The sequence below is a fragment of the Glossina fuscipes genome, unplaced genomic scaffold, assembly GCF_014805625.2.
Source record: "Glossina fuscipes isolate IAEA_lab_2018 unplaced genomic scaffold, Yale_Gfus_2 114, whole genome shotgun sequence".
Classification (NCBI taxonomy): domain Eukaryota; kingdom Metazoa; phylum Arthropoda; class Insecta; order Diptera; family Glossinidae; genus Glossina; species Glossina fuscipes.
Window position 1 is genome coordinate 4,504,068 of NW_023998457.1, and position 20,440 is coordinate 4,524,507.

General features: G+C 35.5%; 1 protein-coding gene across 1 annotated transcript in view; it reads left to right on the forward strand.

Moving 5' to 3' along the window:
- The window catches only part of LOC119639922 (low-density lipoprotein receptor-like), a 97,923-nt gene that overhangs the window by 63,087 nt on the left and 14,396 nt on the right, over positions 1-20,440 (forward strand). Inside the window, exons 2-6 of the mRNA XM_038037646.1 lie at positions 3,271-3,390; positions 6,265-6,387; positions 7,787-8,010; positions 9,857-10,121; positions 10,182-10,404. Of these exons, the coding sequence (XP_037893574.1) occupies positions 3,271-3,390; positions 6,265-6,387; positions 7,787-8,010; positions 9,857-10,121; positions 10,182-10,404 (955 nt within the window). The remainder of the gene's footprint in view (positions 1-3,270; positions 3,391-6,264; positions 6,388-7,786; positions 8,011-9,856; positions 10,122-10,181; positions 10,405-20,440) is intronic.

The following is a 20,440-nucleotide window of genomic DNA, read 5'->3' on the forward strand; positions in this document are numbered from 1 at the left end:
GTTTACTAACGGACGACATGGAATAACCTAGAAAAGAAGAATTTACTTACGGACGACCTGAAAAGAAGAGTTTACAGTTAGGAAGGGATTATATTTTTTAAAACAAAAATTTCCCTTATTTCTTGTACACATTAGTGTGTTATGCTTATGTTTAAAATCTGAATTTGATTTCATCATTAAAACGTGAATGCTTAATTTATTACGTTGGAATACATTAATTATGGTATCATAGGCAACGAGAGATATATTGATGTTCGCTAATTAATTTGTTTTATATACAAAAGCTCGACCGCAAACCGAAAATTGAGTAGCTATCGCACGATGATGAATAGACTATGTTGTGCAAAGAGTGCCAGCAGCCAAGCTTTTACATACCCATCATTCCTAACTAATCAATAACAAGTAAGAAAATTATATTCGATCGTCACCGAATCTTTTACACCAAGTGCAGTTATGAGCAAATGCGGGCGACTTCTTCTATCTTCAAAACAAAAGTGAAAATTTTATAAGATGTATATGTAGTACTTTATGAGTAACAACCAAAAAACTTGGAGAGAAAAGATATTCACAATTTTGGTTGCTTAGCTCTGTGAACGATGTAGGTGTGTCCTTTGACCGATTTTATATTGTATTCAGATTCTTTTGCCAACTTGCAGGCGATGTCTTCATATTTGTTAAGTATTTTTTACGGTGAATAGCGTACACTTGAGCAGACGGACAGACGGACATACATAACCGCATTCCAAATTTGAAATTGGCCAAAAATTTGTACTCTTTATAGAATTTTTGAAGCGTGCATTGTAAAGATAATAAAAAAAATTAAATTTTGATACAGTATATATTGGGAAGTCATGGTCAATTTTTCTCAATTTGTGCAACTACTGCAGCATCGCCTATAGAATATACGTTGAAATTCATGTTGATTTGTTTTCTGTAGTTTATGAGTAAAAAAACAATTTCTTATTCCTTTTGATAAACAGAGGTGTTCTCAGTTGACGTGAAATTGTAGCCGCGTCCTACGACCGATTTGGCCCATTTTCCATACCAACCTGCCTGCAAGAGCTTCCATTGTTCCTGTCGAATTTGACGTCAATAGATTCATTTTTGCCGGAAGAATGTCTATAATAGACATTACACAGACGGATAGACGGACATGCTTAAATCGATATAGAATTTGATGCTGACCGAGAATAAATATATACCCTATGGGCTCTTTAAAGCTTCCATCTGGGTGATGCAAACGTTTTGACAAAATGAATATACCCTCCGTGATGGATATACAAAAAAAAAAGAATTTTATGAATAGTGGGCATATTAGCGGCATGATAGGAACCGTTTTTACATATTTGCAACAAATTGTAATTCAGTATCTGATGTAGAGAGAAGACGTATAAAACCACAGGAATGCCACTAGAAACGTATGCGGCAAGTTACGGATTTCTGTACTAATATTTGTTACTTTGAGCGTGACGACAACTAAAACAACAAGGTTGATATCAGTCCGATATAAGGCGAATAATGATCTTGTATTTATTGTACACACTTTTATGGGCCACAGATTGTCAAAATAAAAAAATATCCGTTCCTCTGTGAAGAGTATAAAAATTGATACACATATCGCGTCAGTTAATAACGTCGCAGGGATACATATAAACGTCGCCACAGTTGAAAAATCCATATGATTTTTAGATCTTACCAATTTTCAAACGAAATTTGTCAACATTTTAACGACATTGCGACCATTACTTTACAAGTTCGTCTTGCTTTAGTGACGTTACTCTTTCACAACCAGCGTTGACTTGAAAGACATTATGGCGATTCTTGTTTATTAAAAAAACGAATTTGTTGATGATTTGCTGTCTTCTGATGATGCCAAATGCAGTCGTTCCAGAGAGCATAAGAGAAAGTGCGCTAAATCGTTTTTGAAGATCGAAAAGTGAACATAGGTGGGAAAAGCTGAAATCATAGTGCTATCAGAAAGGAGTGCATCCACTAATAGGAATGAATATTTATCAATGAGAAATCTCTGCTCAGAAAGGCTACCGCGTTTGCTTACTTTTCACCAAAAGCAGCATTTCCTTAGAGCTATTTAGGTGCAGTTAAAAGGATCTTTTCATGGAATATGTGAAACGTGGATTCATCACCACACTCAGAATCAAATTGGCAGCCAGAAGAGTCAATGGCAACCAGCAAAGACCGTCCAAAAAAGTCGACCGGGCAAAAAGGCTCACTAGTGAACATTACGTAGCACTGTTGGTACATTTGAAAGGAGAAATTGGTGTTACGGACTTAATCGTCATGTCTCATGTACAGTTGATTCGCAAGTACACAACAACATAAGAATAATTATTCTCTTTTCTAAAAACATGATTTTAATTACATCTTACACCATTTGTGGTGCAGATTATAGTAACTTTTTGCGGACACACAATACCCAGAAGTGCTTTTAATAGGTCCATCTCCTCTTATACCAATCGACGAAAACTCGTTTAGTAATAGTACTTCGACATTCTAAATTGATATGAAAAATGTAGTTCAGCTGGGGCAATTTTCTGAATCTCCTCTTATGCGATCGACCATTCCCACGAAAATTGAATCCTTACATCGTAAAAATTATAGTTTTGAAGATTTCATTGTGAAAATTGATTCATAATAGTCAATTTGCAAAGAATTCAAATTACCGAATTTGGACCTCGTAAACCGTTATGTGCCTAAACTGCCTAAAATGCCTAATTGTTAATTTTTTATAATGAAAGTTTGTTCATAGTAAAAATTTGACATAAAAATTAAGTTAGACTAGATTTGAACCATGTGGGTTCACTTCTTGGAACCCACTTCATATAAGCTTTCTCTTGAATAGTGACCCGTTCAGAAAAAAGTTGAATTTTTAACATTCTATAATGAAAACTGATCCTTAATGGCAACTTAGCAAAAAAAGGAACGATAGGGACTATGAATCACATATTTCTGTTATTTAGATCTTAGGGGCTATCATGAAAGGCAAGCAAGGAGAGAAACTCTATTTTCTCATTTTTTATGACGTGATGTTTTGACCATCCTTCAATACGCGGCCTTTCATGAAAAGTATATGCACAGCACTTGTATGAAACTAATATGTGTCTTTTGATGCACTATTACCAAAACGAGTAAATAGCCATACAACAGCGAAATGGGTTACGGTATTTAATGGTTGGCCTCGCCCGACTATAATGTTTTTGTTTAATTTTAATTATTGTTTATTATTTGTCTTTATTTATTCATTTTTTGCAGAGGCTTCTTGTGATGATGGCAAATTCCGGTGCAACAATGGTAATTGTATACCCAACAGATGGCGTTGTGACCAAGAGAACGATTGTGCTGATGGTTCTGATGAATTAATTTCAATGTGCAGTAAGTTTATGAAATTTTTCTTCTTAAGGCTAAAAATTGCTAAAAATTGCTAAAAAAGAGAAAAAAAAACAAAAACGTATAACAAAATATTATGCATACTACACTTACTTACACTTACACTTTTACATCTACCACAAGAGATTTATGATATTGTGGCTTAGTAATGCATGGGAGATCGCAATAAATATGTTTTGTCAATGAAAAATTTCGTGACGTTTTTCGCTAAAGTCGATTTAGACGCATCATCCCGCCTATGTGTTTTATTGCCCTACTATATATAGGCCTCTGCCAGTCTATCTTAGAATGTTTTTTTAAATCATGATTAATCTCGAATATTTTCTCTTCCCATCAGACCCCATTAAAAAATCGTCCTCAAAATCAGTTAGGGTCACATTCAAAATAAAAGTCATTTGGTTTTCTCTTTTCTCAAAAGAATTCGTTCAACGCTCGGTATATTATTTTATACATTTTTATAACCTTTACCGAAGAACGAGAGATATATTCAATTTGTCAAAATATCTGCAACGGCCAGAAGGATGGTTCATAAATTTCGATATAAGCATATCCATCTGGCTGTCTGTCCGTCTACTGTAAACATTGTCCTGGTCACAAAAATGAAGCTATCGACTTCAAATTTGGTATAAGCATTGAATAATCTTGCACTCAGGCTGGTACTGAAAGTGGGCCAAATCGGTCGAAGAAGACGCTTACAGTTCCACATAAACTGCGAAAACCTTGTGATTTTCACAAAGAAAAAAATTGTTTATTTTGCACATATCTCATAAACTAAACTAAACTAATCTACCAAAAAATTGAACGTGCATTCTGATGGCCAAGTTATAGTGCATGTACAAAAACGGAAAAAAATAGCCACGCCTACCCAATATTATAGTGCATCAAAGTTTAATTATATTCTCAACACCTTTATAACGCGCAGAACCAAGCTTCAAATATCCCTCGGTCAGTTAAACATTTTCCAATATTCATAAAAAAAGAGATATCGCCAATCAATTTGGAAAAGAACTTGAAAACGACCCAAAATTTTCAAAGGACATGCCTATAATGTCGGCAAGCCTATGTAACAAAGGCTGTGAAAGCCTTCTTTGCCTGTTACTCGTAAAGTACCGCATCATGTAAATTTTGACTTTTATTCTGGAAATGGAAAAAATCAGCCGCGCCCATCCAGTACTATAGGGTTTGAAAATTTCGTTCTTCTCTTTTTTGTAGACATGTTTAGGATAATGGTGTTGAGTTCATGATTCTGTCACAACCGAACAAAATTTATTTAGTTGCTCCGTATTGAGAATTGTTGCTACTCGGAAGCAAGAGGCAAATACAGCCCAGACGGTGCCGTGCCCAACTATTACTATATCAATATTTTACGTAACCAGTTACCAGCTGGTTGATTAGTACTTCGTTCTTTGCAATAGTCTATGAGAGAAGAATGCTTCTGCCAGTGTACACCTAAGTTACCTTCAGAAAACTTGTCGCCAAGTTATAGAAAGTCCAAGCCTTAAACTTTTCTTCGCCGGTCAAGATCTTTTCCACTAATTACCACGAGAAGGTGAGAGTTTCGGCATATCTATGCTCCCTCAAAAGTATAGTTTATCACCCCATTGAACAGTAAGAGAGATGCAAAACACATTGGAGCAACGATAGTTGTCGCAATTGTTTAAAACATCAAATAAGAAGAGAAGCCAAATGTACGGAAAACGGTTCTGTTCCTCAACCTTTCCAGTTTACTTTAAAAGTATGAATAATTGCTGGCCTCATTCATTGATTTTAGTGGCATATGATCTGGAGGAAGATTGGAAGAGAAAAATATTGAAAAATCTCGCACAATTGCTTTGAAACTTTTTCTTGCGCTTGCTTTTCTATGCTTGCACAAGCCCTTCGAAGATTAATAGACATTGAAGTTATGTTTGTCTGCAAAATATTTGCTTGCACACACAAACATACGTGCAACTTACAAACGAATATGAGAAAGAGCATCTGTATCTATGGATACGTCCATTACCAAAACTGTTAAAGAATGTGAATACAATAAGAACCGCAAACAAAGGCTGCTGCTCTGTGTTGATTGTTTGTCAGTAAATTTACAAAGAATGAAAAATGATTTCGTTATACACACACACAGACAGACCAGCCAATGAAACTAATTAAAAGCTTTCTGAAGCGCTATCAAAGCCTATTATGCATTTCTATAGGGCTTCAAACTTATGTAATATTACAATATTTAATAATAATAGAAAATTTGGAATAACCGTACAAAATATTCTTTTCGTTTTATACCCACCACTGTAAGATGGAGGTGTACGCATTTTGTTTTTCCCCATAATGTGTGCAACACTCAAAAGGAAACTTCAGAGATCCTATAAAGTATATATATTCTTGATCGCCGTGAAATTCCGAATTGATTTAGCCATGTCTGTCCGTCTGTATTTCTATTTGTTTGGCACTCTCCTGATTGCAAAAACGAAAATATCAACTTCAAATTTATGAGAAACATTGAAAGCTTTTGCGAGCGGCTTGGCATTGAAAATGGGCCAAATCGGATCAAGTTACAAGTGACTGAACTTTGTTTTTTTCACTTTTTTCAATCAATTTTTTATCAGAAGGCAAACAAGACCGTATGTTTAAAACTATTTTGTACACTTCCTAAATGAAGATATGTTATCTGCTTAAAAATGGGTTAATATTAAAGTGAATATGGTAGACACCGCGATTTGTTTCTTCTTAATAATACTGACGATATGGGTATCAAATAAAAGAAATTGGACAGTAGAATGCGAAAAACATAGTGGTGGATATGCGAGATTCGGCCCCAGCCGAATATAACTTTCTTAATTGTTTTTCTTAAATTTATTTCCCTAGAAAGCAAAACATGTTCACCTGACGAGTATACCTGTAAATCTGGCGAAGGTGAATGCGTACCTCTTCCCTGGGTATGTGATCAGAGTAGAGATTGTTCGGATGGTTCGGATGAGACCTCCTGCTGTAAGAAATAAGACATTTTTTAGCCCTATATATGCAGTTAAAAATTCCCAACAAAATTTTGTTCCTGGTATTTTTTTCTTTTTTTTTTGTTTTGCTTTGTACTCGTCACGAGGTTATGTTCAATTTGAAGAATGTATATATTTTTGATTAGCATTACTAGAAAATTTGAACTGGTGTCTACTGACTTTTAAATCTCCATCTTCCCCGAATTTTTTTCTTCGTGGGAGTCCACAAGAATGAAATGGGGATTAAAAAACAAAAAGGATAGCATATTTAAAGTTGGTTTTTTTTTGTGTAGAATGACCAAGCATGCAGGGGATCTTCGTGTAATACAATGATGATCGGAAAAAAATGAGGGAAGAGAACGATAAAGATAGAAAGGTGGCCGATAAAGATAGAAAAGGTACGTGTCTAATTAGCATTCACTTTAGCTACGACTAAACTCTGCCGCATTGAGATTTGAACTCACGAACACTGGCTTCGGTTTTACGTTCTCAACTATTCATGCTATCCAGCTGGAATGAATGATACGCATTTGCATTCGGATTATCCATACTTTCTGGGAAGCCACCCAACTACCCTTTCCGCCGAATTTATTGTATAAGGAGAAAATATCAACCCGGCGCATGCCAGGCACATTATCGCCCTCCAGAATCTTTAGGTCTTTCCACAGCCATGTGTTTATACCCCGGACCTCCACTAAAGCTGACTATGCGGTAAGCAAGTTTGCAAGCAATTAACTCCCGATACTCTCGATGACTCTCCAAGAAAAGCACCCCTGTCGCGGGGGTAACTTTATTCCTCACAGTATGCTCTATTCCTAATCATAATTTTCTTTCCATTTTTCGGACAATTGAGGAATGCTTCGTTTTTTAAAAATTCTCTCCTTCTGTCGCGAACTCTCTTTCTTCACAATCTCGCACGAATCAAAGTGCAAAAATTAATAAGAGTTGGTTCGAAAGAGCCAAGTCTACTGCTAGCATGCGCTAGCACTTCTTAATTGAATGCTTGCAAAGCATCTGGAAATAAGAGTTAAAACATTGACAACGGTATTTAGAAAAACATGTATTACACGAGATACGATTAACTTTATCTTACTTCAGGTTTGAGTTAATGATAGGCGCTTAAAAGTTCGGTGCAAGCAGAACATAAATTGCTTCTTTTGTTTGCCTGTAACTGAAAGTTTCATTTAATTCTTAAAATAAAAATTTGTTTTTCCAAATAATCGAACAAAATATTAATTATCTTGTAACCCGTATTTGTTTTTATAATTTATTTTATTTTCATTACTTTTCCGGGATTTGTATGCCTTATATCTATTTCCCCTATAAATAATCAATAAAAGAGAATTGTTTTTTAAATTCTTATTTTTTTATTGAAATTTTTATTCATATTAAAGACGATACATGTCGTTCAGATGAGTTTACTTGCGGTAATGGTCGTTGCATACATAATAGATGGAAATGTGATCGGGATGATGACTGTGGAGACGGTAGTGATGAGAAAAATTGCCCGATATTATCGTGCAAGGACGAAGAGTTTACATGTAATACAGGCGCTTGCGTGCATCGTCGTTGGCGCTGCGATGGAGAAAATGATTGCTCAGACGGTTCTGATGAGATCGTAAGTTGTAATCAACTTTAATTCATTTTGGTTTTATACGAAGGTTCTATTAACTTTGTGCAAATGTTTGCAGAACTCAAAATGGATCCAAGTTGTATTATACCGATGCTGGCTGTCCCTCTGTCCGCCTTGTTTTCTTATTTTCAACCGATAGGTCGCCAGGTCGAGGTCGAGGTATATGTATATCCGTACACCGACATTTTTTGGGCCGAAGACAAACGAATCGGACCACTTGTATCGAAAACTTCTAATATGAGACCTTACTTTAAAAAGTCGCATTTGAAAAGGCATTTGAAATGCCAATAGCGTCAATACGGTCCCTTCATCTTAAACGGCGATTGCTGAGCATCGAATTTTTGACTTGTTTGATGTGACTTTCATCGGTAGAGATTGATGATCTTCCGGGACGCTCTTCGCCTTCAACATATTCTCGACCTTCTTTGAGTTTTATGTACCACTTGTGAACATTTCTTCCCGACAAACTCAAAATTTCTCTCTGCAACACCCTAATGACGTTTACGACCCGAAATTTGTCACAAGTGTCCCTTGTGTCGTAATGCTACCAATTTAGGGAAATTATTCCTGATAATCAATATACCTGCGCAATTTAACCTGAATATTGATCACAGTATTACAAAGCCCGGTCATAAAATTATGCAACTTATTCCCGTATAAAAATATTACATTCTCTAAGTTACTTTAGTGGGCCTTGGTAGCCCTACGGTCAGCTATCATTTGTATTAGATTTTTTCAAAGGTTTCTCTGTAGTTTCAGTTAATTGTCTTCTCTCAAGAAGATCGTTACTTCTTACCTTCGATTTCTTCTCTTAACATCAATTGCTAAACAAATTATGTTCTAACAATAATTTAACGAAAGCAAATTACTTTTATAACCTTAACGTTTCATTTAACACATTGAAGACGGTGTGCATTGAGCAGTGTGTGGCCTAAATTCCCGCATAGAGTGTAACACTAACATAAGTTTAATGTTTTAATGCTACTTCCAGTATTGCTTTGGTATGATACGTTTGAAAACAAGTTCCATGATGGAGAGGTGCTGAGCAAAATTTGCAAATATATCGAGTATCGCTCCTCTTACTACTTTTTTGTTTGCCTTTGCTAACAATTTTTTCTGGAACATGTAGTCACATATTCAATGACAATCGTCCTGTTGGATCCTGATAAGGAGCATGTCTGCTAGCAGTAGAAGGTCCAGATTTTGCACCCGCCACTACATCTTCACTAGCCCATGTTTTTGCAATTTCTAGTAAGAAAATTTTATACATTATTTTGGCTGTAGAGTTTAACCTTTTGTTTACGGTCCAAAAGACCCCTTTTTTTGGCCACTTGATCATTCTACGGAGTATTAAATAATAAGACAAAAACTGATCTACTCTATCCACACCTTTCATGAAAGTATTATATTTATCGATACAAGCAGACTTTGTTTTTATAGTACCATTCCGATATGTTTTTTCAACTGTGCTAGCGTCATGAATAGTTGAAATCTTATGAACTAATCGTTTATTCTTCCATGAAAGAAGCAGAATCTCACCCTTATTGGTTTCATGTGCTCATATTCTCTTTACTAGCAATTCTAGTTTTTAATACAATATTGCATGAAATTCCAAATGAGGTGAATTTCCGCCATCTGTCGCTAACAGCTAAAAAACAAAACACGGGAAGAGAGGAATTCACGGTTCCCGTCTTCAATGTGTTAAGATTTTTTAGTTTGCTTAACGGTTCTTCAGTTTTCTAAATCTTCTTCATTTATCTTTACAAGTTGCGAACACAACGTATAAATTTCCTCACATCTTTTTCGATTCTATTTTGACATTCTATCGCAGGACTGTTCAAATCTCACTCAAACTATTAATCTTTGTTTGCGTTTGGAATTCCAATGCAAGGATCGCATCACTTGCATCAATTTGGATTGGTTATGCGACGGCGAAGCCGATTGCCCAGGTGGCGATGATGAGCATCGAGAAAATTGTAAAAATAAAACTTGCCGTAACGATCAATTCCAGTGTGATAATCTTTCATGCATTGCCGGCCTATTGGCATGTAATGGTGTAAACGATTGTCCCGATAGAAGCGATGAACGCAATTGTGGTATGTTTTTCTAATACTTTTTCATCTAATTTCCTTATATCTCATGTTCTTCTCATATAGATTTTCGTAAACAAACTGTGTGCAATGCCAGCACGCATTTCGATTGTGGTTATGGTCAATGCATATCTCTTGCGAAAGTTTGCGACAAGCAAAAAGATTGTCCCGAGAGCGAAGATGAACCTGCAAATAAATGTGGTGTAAACGAATGTTCGATTAGTAATGGCGGCTGCATGCATAAATGTATAGATCAACCGATTGATTATCGCTGTGAATGCGAAACAGGGTAAGTCATTTTTACAGCGAAATGTAATAAAATGTGTGACAAGCAAAATAACACGGAGCAATACAATAAGAGTGAGACAGCGATGGCAAATGAGTTCTCATCGCGTTATGTTTTTTAACACTGCTCATGCACATATTCATACGAACTTAATTTCAATATCGTGCAACAATTAAAATCATTATTGTTATTGTTGGGAGTGATGTCAACACTACAACATAACACCTTTTTATATATATTTTCAATTTTATATTTCTTTAGTAGATCTCTAAGTATGTTCACTGCTTATACATTCACCTGAAGCGGACGTTAAGTAGTCTTGAACAAAGTCTTCTCCGAAATAGTAACCTTATCTACTATAATTATCGGATAGCGCTGTCTTCCTCATAAAGGCCTTTTCATACGTTAACATAATTGGAATCCAACTCGCTACCAACCCTTATATTTTTCCATTGTTGTGAATTTTTCTTTTTTATACCCATCATCGAAGGCGGAAGGACATATTTATTTTATTAAAACATTTGCAATGCCCAGAAGAAAGCTTCAAAGACCGCACAAATTACATATATTCTCGATCTGAATCGATCTAAGTATGTCCGTCTGTCCGACTGCAAAGTGTCGGCTTTCTCCTGGCCGTAATAATAACAATTTTCTAAACACGTTGGGACTACTTACACGCACGTTGGTATTGAAAATAAGGCAAATCGGCTCAAAGACATGCCTGCAGTTCTAGAGAACTGTAGCTAATCAAAACTTATGACAAACTTGTAAATGAATGCGGCTATGCAAGCATGTGTGTCCTATTGCATTGTATAATAAAGCATTTCTCACTCTCATCTCTCCTTACCTACAAAGTACTGCAATAACATAGGCAAACCAAACCAAAACACAAGCACGCATACTTCACAGGTGAGAAGAGAGCCGCACTTAAGATAGCAAAGTGAAATGTGAAATAATTGAAAGATCATTACACAAATGAATGGAACAACTTGGGTGTTTACCTATGAAGACATCGTTTTAAATTTATTAAATTAAATATTTAGCTGGCATATTATATAGAGTAATTTACTTGCTTTCTTAAAGGATAGCAGAGAGTAACTCCTCCTGAGCAATTAAGTTATCAATGTGGTTTAAAGTACATTTGCAGTTGAACTTGCACAATGCCTCACACGTTTACGTTTATTTGAAAGAGCGTAAGCGGGAGCTTGCTGAGCATATTTAAAGGAATTCCATCATAGTCTTATCAGCAAGTTTTCGAGCAAGCATTCGAAGACAGTTTGTTTGATTTACATTCTGTTTGAGGAAGTCCCCACATTTTTCCTTAATCCATTCAAACTGCAATAAATCTGCTGTAGACAACAACGTTTCAATATTATCTTTTGTAAATGTGATAATTCCTGTATAGACATATTCAGCCAATGGCTATATAGATATGGCGTTCGTATCCTCTAATTTATGAAATTCCTTCATTTTTTCCTGCAAATCGTCTATAAAAGTTTGGAAGGTTTAGGTAATTCACTGTAGTATGGTGTATTTGGGAGTGCACCCTGAAGCCGCTTACTTTCAAACATTACCTTATAAACGTAAATAATTCCGCCATCTATGTCTAAAGAAAAACCAAAGTGCTATGAAAGCGAATAGTGAGTTATCTGTAAACTTCAACAAGTTATGGTTTACATATGGTTTACCTTACCTCACGATTGCTGCGCATTTTATGGGCAATGGTGGCAAAGTCGAAGTTTTCACATTTCTGTCTAAAGATTGACTTAACTTCATCTGTTCTTTTAGTGGCCATGTTACACTGTTAGAGAGTGAAAATAAAGTTATGGAGTTTAACTTTGAATATTTTATATGTCTTCTGTACCAACAGTTAAGTAATTCATTTAATTGCTGTTAGATGAAAATATCGTATCCTTATTGTCTCTTATCTGCAGACCGATAGCGAATACGCAGAGTGTGGCAGGGTTCTGGGCTGAAATCTTTTGGATGCCGTGGTGTTACATTTGATATGTACCGTCATGTTTCTTTTTTTTTCGTTTGCTCTTTATTTATTTAGATGTATATTTATTCACAAATAAAATTCAGCTGCAGACCGGATTAAGTAGACTCTCTAAAACAAATCTTATGCCAAAGATTGAAGCTTAATATTTATAAGGTATAAAGAGAAAAAGATGTGAAAACATTGTAGTCGGGAAAGGCCAAACACAAAATATCCCACATCATTATGCCTAAAAAGACCTTTTATTTGCTTTCTTCATAAAATGCCACAGATTTTTCTTTGCTTCCATGTAAAAGCACACATCTAATGGCTAATTTTCATGATAAAATATTAGAAAAAGGCAAAGCGTTGCATAAACCTACCTGGTCTATGTGGCCCACAGTCAATGCTGTTAATTTTTATGTCAGCTTGCTAATATGAGCCAATTCTTACTAGGAAATATTAAAAAAATTTTATTATGCGAAGACTTAGTTCTTGTAAAGGTAGCTATATGGTAGAGGCTTCATAGAATTATCGCATCCAATCCGTATTTTACATATAAACTCAGCACACGAAGATTGCATTGCTTAGCGATTTTTGTCGAGAAATTCTAAAAATTATAATTTGTTTTATTGCGGAAACTATTTTTTATAGGCGCACTCAAACCTGCACAAAAGAAGACGGTACAAAAACAGGTTTGAGTTTAAAACGTTATATGGAGAGTGTAGTTCGTTCGAATTAGTTTTCAATAGGGTTCGTACTTACGCAAAACGAATACGTCAGTATACCAAATGGTGACCCTTAGTTTGGACCCAAACGTACGGGAACGGGCATGCGGGACAGAAGGACAGATAAAGTTAAATCGATTCAGAAAATGATTCTACGTTGATTGGTAAATAACAAAAGTCGCGTTTATCTGAAATTCTCCTGAGTGTTACACACACAATCTAGTCTCATTATGGACGCATATAATATACCGGCTTATTAGATATCTGTTCTTATGTACATTAATGAATATTCGCAAGGAATAGTGAATAGTGTTATTTAAATTCAGTTAGATAAACAAATTAATAGAGCCTATTAAGTATTCAAGATTGCCTTCCACAACTGTACGTGGAGAACGTGTGTAATCAGTAAAATGCTTTTGTTTTACTAATAGCTACAAGTTATTGCAGAAGCTATATAGTCTAGAATTATCAACAGAACAGATCTCTTCACTCCATATTCAGAGATGGACAAGTGAATGTTCCTTTCTTCACTCTTCGTGTCGAGAAAGCTACGCATTCTAATCCACATACTTCGCATATGCCTGGGTAAACTTCTCCTTATCTTTGTTCGTAATAGATTTTTTCTTTTAATTTATATTGAAGTGAATACTAATCTTCCTGGGTAAGCTAATAGTGTTAAAAAGCCTCACATTTCTGGAGTAGATTTTTTTTTTCAAATGCAGGTTAATAATAATTTTCTTTCTTTCACAAATACAGTCAAGTTCTGTGGTCTACTTGCTGCCTACCTTTTCTAAAAAAAAATTGGCAATTATATTTAAAACAAAGGCCAAATGAAGTGTATTGTGCGTTGTTATACAATCACAAAAAAAAAAACAGTAAGAACATTATGCTAGCGCAAGGCCAACTATTAAATACCCTACACCTCATTTTATAAGACAATTTATTTAGTCTTTTCTGCTCTACAAACGATCGTGAAAAGGATCCAAAACATAGGCCGGGGTGGTCCAAATTTAGTATAGTTAATTTTTTTATGATATAATTTCCATCATGAACTCTGAGTCTTTTTTTCGCCGAAAATCTTACCTTTTCGAAACGCATAAACGGCATCAATTCCCATTTATTTGCTCGTACATGTAGGCGTTTAAAGTCCTTACTTGTAAGACAAAACAATGAGCCATTATAAGGAAAAAGTTCATGTCGTTCTTCGGGGCCTCCTGCTCTATCGCCTAAACTATACCAAGTTATTTCTCTCGGATCAAAACAAACGCACGAAGTAAGCCCATAAGATCAATGCGATAAACTGTAAATCCTACTTTCGATAAGTGCTGCACGATTCCACCAACTAGATAATTCAGGCATATCCGGGCACGGATACCATTTATTCGTTTCAGGACTCATAGTATCTTTCGGTACTCATAGTTCCCTCACCGCCGACAACATAAATCGAATCATTATAGGCGCAAATTCCAAAATCTACGCGGGCATTATTCATCGGTGCAATGTACTTCCATTTCTTATTAGCCAGATCATAATACTCTGCGGTCCTTAAGCTTTTACCGCATTTTCCACCCACGGAGTAAATAGTAGCGTTTAGGGAGATTGCAGAGTTATTCCATCGGGGCTCATTCATGTACGAGACAGAAGTTAGTTTACTTTTCGATACATCGTAGACCTTGCACAAACCATGTACAAGTCTATTGCTATCGCCAACGAGGAATTACGGTTTCACATTCTCGAACTTAGTAAATGAAAGGAAAATGCAGTATGTTATCTCAAATTCTAGTCTTCCTTTGCTTCTCTTACTTACCTGCTCGAAAGGTAGCAATAGTAACTCCTCTTCATTTATTAAGTTATCAAAATTATTTAAAATATATTTGTGGCTGTAGTCGTGAAGATCCTTAAGAGGATGCATATCTGAAATGAACCAAACATTATATATATATACATAATAATATATAATATATATTCTTAGCATATTCTTACCGGCAAACTTTCGTATACGGAAACAATTCGTTGAGTTCATGCTCTTCTTCAGAAATTTCTCACATTGTTCCTTAACCCAGGTAAACTGAAATAAATTCGAAGCGGCTAGCAAACCTTCAACGTTTTCTTCGGTCACCATAATAATCCCACTATACACGTAGTCAACGAGTACTTTTAACGCAATTATACCCGCATCTAATTTAAGATATCCTACTGATGTCTCCTGGACGTCATCTATAAAAGTTATGAAGTGTTGTTTGGCACTTTCCTTAATCGACTGACTTTCGAACATCGCTGCAAAATAAGGTGAAGCAATCGCGAGCGCTATCTTATGCACATAGATAAATTCACCAACTACGTTTAAGCAAAAATCGAAAAGCTATGAAATCGGATAGTGACGTCCTTGGTTGCAATGAGTGCTGTTTATTTATTTTTAAAGCTTACCTTCCGATCGATACGCATTTTGTTTAAATGATTAATAAAATGTGAGCCACAGTTGGAGTTTTCGCAACGATCTGCTCAACGATTGTTTAAACTTGATCAATATTTTTAGCGGCCATGCTGTTGGAGTTGCTAAATTAAAAAAAAAAATACATATATAAAAGCTTAATTAGCTTAGAGAGTTAAAATTTTTGTTTTGCATAATAATCATTAAAATGACGAAAGAAAAATCATTCAGAATCTTACGTTAAGAAAATGTTTACAGTAAACTCTTTAAAGGCCACGTCAGTAATTTATGAAATTATTCATGAGTATATAGTGTAAGGTGGTATTTTCCTGTCCCTTAATGTGCGAGTCAGCTCAGACGCCGCAAGAAAGTTTATTGCGGAGATTATCGCCCCCTTTTTCTGCTGTTCGCTTTGTCGATTAAAACTTCTGCAGTTTTAGCTTTCCCTCGGTTTTTATTAATGTAAAATTATAAATATTGTAAACGATTTCTTTGTCCTCGATATGTCCCCATACGCGTTAGGTTTCCCCTTTAGGATGCGATCGCCTTTTTGCTCGCCTAATCTCTCTCAAAGCGCGGCAGATGATGAGCCTAGGGCAGGATTCCAAGCGGGCAGCACTATCGGAGCAGAAACGTAAATTAACCCTTTCTCTGCCCTAAATAAGTGCGGCTGACGATGAATCCAGAGAAGGATGCCAAGCGCGCATCGTAGGATAATGGTACCAAGATACCAAGAATATGATAGACTTGGGTAATTTTGCTCTAATGCAGAGGGCAGGCTCGATAAGTTTTATAAATTAGATCTTATATTTTAAGGTACTCATATAAATTCTGTCAAAAAATAATTCTGTTACATGTAAGTGTAGAATTAATCCTTTCATCTGTTCAAATATTGGAAAATTGGTCGTAGATTCCAATAGTATTTCTAAAGGTTTATTTACACTCTCGAAGAGAGAAAATCATATTTGTTTCCTTACATACATATTAGGAGTTTGATAAATTTTTCAAACAGACTATGACCTTAACGAAATGCATCAAATAGAGGATCAAAAGAGTTTGAAATTTCCCTGCCAGTTACAGGCGAAAATAAAACAGGTTAGGTAGGTTATGTGTGTTTGCCACATTGCAAGACACCATCTTGGAATGGGAGACAAAGTCTCCCGCTCTCGCCACTTACAATCTTCGTATTGCGCTATGCAGGGCTTCGTGGGGTAATCGCTTGCTGCAGTAATACATGCATTTTTGAAGAGTTTGCATACGACAATGTAATCGGATAGCCTTTGTATGCATAATTGCACTGGAAGAGCAAACAGTTCTCTTCTTCAAGGCGGATTTAATTACTTTTATCATATTGACCTGTTGGATAATGAGCTTTTGTTTATTAAATTATGAAAAGTTTTTCTTTTATCAAAAAGACGATTCGCCTTTTAATTTTTAATAACCGAAAAAATGCATCAGAACGTCCGATAAGGTACCTAACCTATATTCTTAATTACACTAATAGGTACGTACAAATTTTTACCATGTTTGCGTATTTACCTCCTTTTATTATACAACACTGACTAGTGAGCATCGTTCGACTTTGAAAGTGATCGTGTTTCGTGTAAAAGATAATTCATTTTTTTGCACTTTTTCGCCTTAAGGCGAATGCAGTCTTTTTATTGCCTTCATATTAACGCGCCAAATATGAAAATAATACATTTGTTGCTACTAATACATATGGGTATGTATGTCTATCAATTGCAAGAATATTTTTTTTATGACACTCTCCTCCTTAGTGCAGATAAAATGTTATTGTAATTTTACCTGCTTTTTATAATCCAATAAACAAACTTTTTTTTCTTTTATTTTTTGTATATATATTATCATTATTTCAGAATTTGGCATTTTTATAAGCGCGCACCTGCTGTTTCACTTTCATTGACTCTGTAGACTGACTCAACGCATATAGAGGATTTATTCATTACTTACTTTTATTGTATCAAACACCAAATAATTGTACGCCTCGCAATTGGAAAACTTCTACATTAAAGTTCAATTTTTCCCTTCACTTTTTATTGGCGTTGCCACCCTTGTTGTACCCCGATCATCGTGAGCGTTGTTACCACACGAGAATAGAAGCACAAGCATAAAATCTGCAGGCATAACCGATTTAAAGGCAAAAATCGGAACATACGAAATAAATGTCAGACTTTTTAGGCTCGTGTCTTTATACCCTATACCATTCGTAGAAGGTATGTTTGTGCGGACGTATGTAACAATCAGAAGCGCTTAAGGTAGACCCACCTTTTCTTATACCGATCGATTTAGAATCATAATCTGAATTGATCTAAGCTTGTCTGTTTGTCTATCCATCCCATGTCTGTCCATTTAAATTTGCGTTCAAGCTGTAGGCCGGAGTTTTTGAGATATTTTAATGAAATTTAGTACAGTGACGTGTTTTGCCCCAAGAGCAAATGCTATTGAAAGCGGTTCGATCACTCCCCGTATAATGTCCTATCCTGAAAAGTCGTTACATGGAAAATAATTTCGATTACCAAAATTTCTCGGCAAAAGTGGCTAAGTAGTATCATTTCGGCATTTTAAATTTGTATGAAAACTTTCTAACGGCAATTTTTTGAAACTTTTGCAATGTTGCGAAACGGCTCTCATATAAATGTTTCTACGAAAACGAAATCTGCTATGTACTAAAAAGATTTCTAATATTTCATAGTGAAAACTAGTTTATAATAGTAAATTGACATAGAATCCGAACTTACTGAATTCCGACCGCGTAGGTCTATTTTTTGAATACCACCGCATATAAGAATTCCTCGGGCTTCATCAAAAGTATACCTTTGTATGAAAATAAGGGGTAACTTTTTGGTATATTATTACCAAAATGGGTGAATAAATGCACTAAGCGAAGTGACGTACGGTACCTAAGAGTCGGCCTTGCCTGACTATAATGTTTTTATTTGCATAGGTAAGTGGATGAGGTTGTGGACTATCTTTTTCTAAGAAAATACAGTCAGCAGAAAGTAAGATCGATATTCAAATTAAATTGCGGGGGAATACCCGCAATATCGGAAATATCTTTTCTCTAAATTGGTAACACTATGAAAGATATCTGTGTCAAGTTTCACATTATAAACGTTATTCGAGTTTCAGCTGCACTTGGTTTTGTGCGACATAAAAAGTATTTTTTCTGATTTTTGCAATGTATGAGACCTGATGATTTCTGACTTACATTGTTGCGGGACATGAGACATAGATTTACGAAACAACCGAGCGAATACCATAGAAAAGTAGAGCCAAGAGTGAAGAATAAACGATAAAGTCGCTTTAAAATCAAGGCGACAGTTTTCCTTGATTATCGTGATGCACTACAAATTCCTTCTCGGCCGAGCGAATCTAGTAACAAGTAATATTAATTAAGTTTGAGAACTACTTTGAACGTGACGTTCTATGTGAACAGAGCAAATTTGAAAAAAATCGTAAAAATAATTGCGAAAGGAAAGCTTTGAATTGCTTTAGCTTATTTAAAGGGTATTTTTATATGGTTTCACGAGGTGTTTGCAAAAACATCTTACGTTTCCTAACTTTCACCTCGTATCACCAATAATATGATCCTGACTACTTAGTAGGGCTCGCTAAGGTACTTACAGAACTCTATTGAAGGGATTTTTTTTTTTTTTTTTGACATGATCCGTCACTCAGGGGATGACCGCTATCCGTGTAACACACAAGAAGAGCAAGAAGAGAAAGAAACAGTCAGAAATAACGAAGTGTCGACCGCACCCGTCTTTCATAGTTAAATTCGAATCTATCTTCACACCTTCTCTCTTTCCTCATTTCTGCCTGTCATTCCCTGACTGAAAAGAGAGAGAAAAAAGTAAAAAAATAAAGACAATTGTTCATGTGAATTTGCTTAGCATATCCAAAAGCTATTCTCATATAGATTCAGACGGTATAGGTGAAAAGAGACGAAATTTCCCACCCTAGTTTATCCTCACTAGAGACTTGGGACTATTTCCCTTCAGCCTTCAGGTTTATGCTAAAATAGCAAATCTGAATAAAGCCATGCGATGACTCAAAGAAATGTAAGAAAGAATCTGCTAAGAGGACAGTTCTTTAAAAGCTCTTGCAGTCCCCTAGAATAATAAGCAGAACGCGTCTAATATTGTGAACACAGTAGTATATCGAGGAATTTGTGAGTGGATTGTAATCCCCTATAATAAGTTTTTATGCTTATACTCTTCAATCCAAGCGTACGCAAAACATAACCTCCTCTTCTCCCCTACTACATCTACAATGTGTCCTGACTATCATCAAACCTACAGACAATCCTTGATTAAGTGGTAATCAGAAAAAATGGAGAAATAAATTTATAACATAAATTCCGACTATTCTCTCCTAATTCTCAGATTTTGCCTCAGCAAATCGCTATTTGCAATAACGTAGTGTTCAACAACAACTACGAATGATTTGACACGCAACAAATCATTACAATCGTATGATTTATATGCAAAACTGTTTTGCACATACACTTGCATATAATGCGAAGTTAATTCAATTTGCCTGGTGAGAGACAGAGAGAGAGTGAGAGGGAGGGAGAGAGTGCGTTAAAAGGGTGATACGTAAATCAATCAGTAGAGTTGACGTTGAAATTTAATCTCTATGCAATACATTATGTTAGATGATTTATGCAAGAATTTTTTTTTATTTTTCAACTTTTAATGCAATTTTAATCAAATATGTACAAACTCATAAGTGTGTGTATGCATGCTGAAGTAAAATAATAATTCTTCTTTTTTTTTTTTTGAATAATCCTTCTAAAGTGCTTATGGATTTGTGATTTGTGTGTGTGAGATGATTGACCTAAATGAAATGTGTCATGAATGATGTGCAGTGATATGTATC